This window comes from Salvelinus sp. IW2-2015, linkage group LG7 (assembly GCF_002910315.2).
Source record: "Salvelinus sp. IW2-2015 linkage group LG7, ASM291031v2, whole genome shotgun sequence".
NCBI classification, from domain to species: Eukaryota; Metazoa; Chordata; class Actinopteri; order Salmoniformes; family Salmonidae; genus Salvelinus; species Salvelinus sp. IW2-2015.
The window spans coordinates 7,137,599-7,141,918 of record NC_036847.1 but is presented as its reverse complement, the minus strand read 5'-3'; the positions used below and the strand labels follow the sequence as shown (position 1 = coordinate 7,141,918).

The following is a 4,320-nucleotide window of genomic DNA, read 5'->3' as shown; positions in this document are numbered from 1 at the left end:
CGTCCTTGCTGCACTTCCTCTCCAGAGAGCTGGAGCGGATGGCCTGGCGCACGCAGTTGGTCATCTCCTTCATGTCGTCCGAGAGGTTGGCAGAGATCTCCAGGCCGTGGAAGGGCGCCACCCCCGCGCCACCGCTGCTGTTCTCCAGAAGTTCCCTGTGCTGCTCGGACAGAGAGCTCAGCCACTGGTCGTAGGACGAAGAGGAGGAGGCAAAGGAGGAAGAGGGAGGCTGGCCCTCCGGGGCCCCAGCGTCTGACGGAGTTGAAGCCCGGGACAGGTGGCCTTGCTGGGCTTGAGGTTTGTCCTGCTTCTCCTTGGCCAGCCGGCTCTCCATACGGCGCATGGTAGGGGGGCTGTAGTAGATGCGGATACCGGTCTTGTCGGGGGCCGTGTAGCTCCTCTGGATGCTCCCCAGGCCCAGGAAACTACTGGGGGAGCTGGGGCAGTCCCACGTCTTGAAGGGGGCATTACCCTGCTCCATCATYGCCACCTCATTGGTCAGGTACTTCCAGTTCTTCCTGGTGAGGTCACCCAGGTCTGTGTGGGCTAGAAGGGGAGGGGCATGGGTGTTGGGCTGGTCCTTCTCTKCCTCCTCATTGGCTGTCCCGTTGACCTCCTGACCCGGAAGGAAAGGACAGGCCTCCAGCAGACCCTCCAACTCTGGCATGGACGGGATGGATTTGGTCCTGGGAGGAGAAAAATGACATCACTAAACATTTTTCATGATAACTGAAATGTAGAGTTTTGTATACATTCAAAGCRAATGTTACCTTGGTAAATTACTTCCATTTGTAACAGCGTCTGTTGCAGTTTCCCTTTCGGAGGTGGTTTTGTCGTGCAGAGACTGTAAGGGAGAGAAACAAGGAGAGGCTTTAAGTTGCCGGCCCAGCCAGGCTGTTAGGTTTTATAGGTAGTGTTTAATGGAGGACATGATGAGGATGTGGGCATCATGAAGGAGATACAGTATCTCTCCCTGACAGAGGGCTCGCTGTCCATGTAGTGACGCTGACTCAGGACCGTTCAGCTCACACACACACACACACACACAACCTAAACCATTTCCTCTCAGAGGGGAGGGAGGAAAGAGGAGAGGGGAGGGGGGAAGGAGAGAGGAGGGAAGGAGAGAGAGGAGGGGAGGAAAGGAGAGAGAGGAGGGGAGGGAGGAAGGAAGAAGAGGAGGAGGGGGAAGGTTCATTGAAATCCTACAGTACATGACTGCTGTCTACTTCATGAAGGAAAGGAAACAACTTGTTTGTTTTTTTAAACAGGTTTTGTTTTCAGGGCGTTTTGAAGCACAGCGAACAGAACCAACAGCAGTGCTGCGACAGATTGGAGAAAATAGTAGAGAGAGAAAGAGGCGTCTGTCTGAAATAATGACATGTCCTCTTGTGTGCTTGGCCTCAGTGCTACGTTTCCTGTAGAGATGTTCTCTGTGCCACAAAGATAAGAGGAGAAAGAGGAGAGAGGAGAGGAGGAGAGAGAGAGAGAGAGAGAGAGAGAGAGGAGAGAGAGAGAGAGAGAGAGAGAGAGAGAGAGGAGAGAGAGAGAGAGAGAGAGAGAGAGAGAGAGAAGAGAGTAGAGAGACGAGAGAGAGAAGAGAGAGCAGAGAGAGAGAGAGAGAGAGAGAGAGAGAGAGAGAGAGAGAGAGAGAGGAGGAGAGAGGAGGGGCGAGAAAGAGGGGAGAGAGATAGGGAGAGAGAGACGTAGAGAGAAGAGAGAGAGATAGAGAGAGAGGAGAGAGAGAGAGAGAGAACGAGAGAGAGGAGAGAGAATATTGAAGACATTTCAAGCCAGTCAGTAGTTTGGCGATAGACCACTGGTTGGACAAGCCAGACAGGCACAGGTAATGATGGCTGGGCTGGTAGTAAGAACGGGCCAGTCCAGACTATAAACAACAGCCCACTAAGCGCAACGTTGGACGCAACACACCCCAACACACGGACACACACACACACACACACACACACACACAAGCCTCCAGTGTGGTTAGACCATGCAGCAGACACACTCCTGTTCAGCAGCATGCTGTCTGTCTTGTACTGGCCAGTCATCCACCCACAGTGAAAGTTCTATGGAAAACACTAAACCTATGGTCATAGAGTTCAGGAATGCATACAAGCCTACAATTTCCTACCCGTGACAACCTCCCATTCCACCCCATCAAAATACCACCCGAGGAAGGAAAACGAAGATAGTCATTAGATGTCACAAGGATATTCAGCGTCACTCTCAGTACTCATGGCTAAGTGTCACTCTCAATATACATGGCTAAGCCAGACTACTAGACTATGCTAGAATAGAATTGAACAGAGTAGAGTAGAAGCTCTGAGGTGCAAAAAAAATCGAGTTACCATCTTGTTCTGTAGCCTCTGCTCCCACTGGCCTCTCTCCTGATTGAAGTGCTCCAGGAGCTCCAGCTTCTCACGGCTCCAGTTCCTCTCTCCCATCTGCAGCTGCTTGGTCAGGTCCATGACGGCGGCGTACGAGTCGGCCAGGAGGTGCGGGTACTCCTCGCGCTCCCTCTTCAGGGCCATCTTCAGGTCGGGAGGTCCTTGGAGGTCCTTCTCTCCACCGGCCAGCACAGCTTGGCCCAACTTGCTCTCCAGCTGGAAGGGGGTGACAGAGAGAGTGGATTGAGCGAGGTTAATGAACATGGCGAATTATGAGAGATTTGGTGCGCAAGTTCTTGTTCCATGCATTTCGGAACAGCTACATTAGATYTAGGCCTACGGCTGATGAAATGCCCAATTGCAGAAAAGCTTCCTGAATTCCACTCTCTCTCTCACTGACTTCCACTCTTTTTCTTTCTTTCTGTCTGTCTTGTCTCAGAGAACAACTGTTAGTGTTTATCTGAATTAGTGATGTGAGGGTTGAGGGTCCTGACATAATGTGTGGATGAAGTGCGTTGTGTGGCGGGCGGGTTCGACCAAAGAGAAAACAATGCATAAAAAAATCGAAACGTCAGCATCACTCATGTGAATATCTAAACAGACTTTATTTGCTATTTAGTATTTCTCCCTCTATAGAACCAGATACGGAGCAATGAGAAAGCCCCATGAAGAACAACAGCGGATGCTTTGTGTGTGTGTGTGTGRGTGTGACAATTTGAACAAGGCATCCCTTGTTTCTGAGGCGGAAGAGAAAACAGACAGAAAACCTGGAAACTCAGTCACATTAAAGAGACGACAGCTGAAGACGCCCCCACTACGTTTCTCCCCTCGTCCTCTTTTCCTCCTCTCCAATCCCCCCATTAGAATGAATCAAGCTGTGCTTCAAGGAAACGATTGCTCTTTATATTTTTTACGAGTCCGTCTCGTTTCTTTCTTGTATTAGAGCTCACAGCTTTCGGCGGAGGGAGCCCCATCAATCGCTACGGTAGGGACGACTGCAGGTTCCTCCCTTATATGGTGCTAATGGAGTCTGGGCGGCCTATTGGATGACTACGCCATTCGTCTCCGACGGCGACGGAGCGTTGATCTCATGTGATGATGAATATCCCTAATGAGTTTTATTGGTGAGGCGTTGCGGGGCTGTGACTTAATAGTTGTCTGGAGGTTTATGGCACAAAGAAAGACATTTGCTTTGAACGCTCCCAATTCACCCCAGATTCCCCCCAAAAACCACTGCAGACAGACTTCCTTAGAGGGTTTTCTGTAGGCATCTGTAGGCATTAGGCCCTAAGCCTGGTTCCACAGTGCAACAGCTGCCGGTGCCATGCCACGTTGCCAGGATGGCATCCTACTGATGTGGTTGGCAGAGCAGATCAGGGAGAGATTGGTCCCAGCTGTGCCATCCAGTTCTTGGGCACCAGACCAGTGGGTCTACACAAGACAAGGGCAGCAGTAACAGCATAGTTTATAGAGTGAAGGGGGTATTGTAGAATTGTGTGTGTGTGTGTGTGTGTGTGTGTGTGTGTGTGTGTGTGTGTGTGTGTGTGTGTGTGTGTGTGTGTGTCGTGCCGTGCGTGCGGTGCGTGCGTGCTGCTGCGTGCGTGCCGTGGTGCGTGCGTGCGTGCGGTGCTGCTGCGTGCGGACTCTCGGTAAGGGCAGGCAGATGAAGATGAAGTTTCTCCCAAAAAGCAAGAAAGCCAAAGTCACTCGTCAGCCTTTAGGATGACAAATGATCCAGACGGGGAAAGAGAGCCAACGCTTTGATTATCGGCCGTGATCACCACGCGTACGCCATTTTAAAAGTGATCACTAGATTACTACTCTGGCATTTGGGTCTTTCCTGTGAGTTTCACAAACAGAACACAATAGAGAGGTTAATGTGTTAGTCTTCTCTCTTCTTCTCTGTGCTCTTCTCTCTCCCTATCCTCTT

The 4,320-nt window shown here is 51.1% G+C and overlaps 1 protein-coding gene across 1 annotated transcript in view; it reads right to left on the bottom strand.

Moving 5' to 3' along the window:
* The window catches only part of LOC111966899 (microtubule cross-linking factor 2-like), an 84,143-nt gene that overhangs the window by 1,486 nt on the left and 78,337 nt on the right, over positions 1–4,320 (bottom strand). Inside the window, 3 exon segments of the mRNA XM_070444622.1 lie at positions 2–686; positions 771–844; positions 2,352–2,606. Of these exon segments, the coding sequence (XP_070300723.1) occupies positions 2–686; positions 771–844; positions 2,352–2,606 (1,014 nt within the window).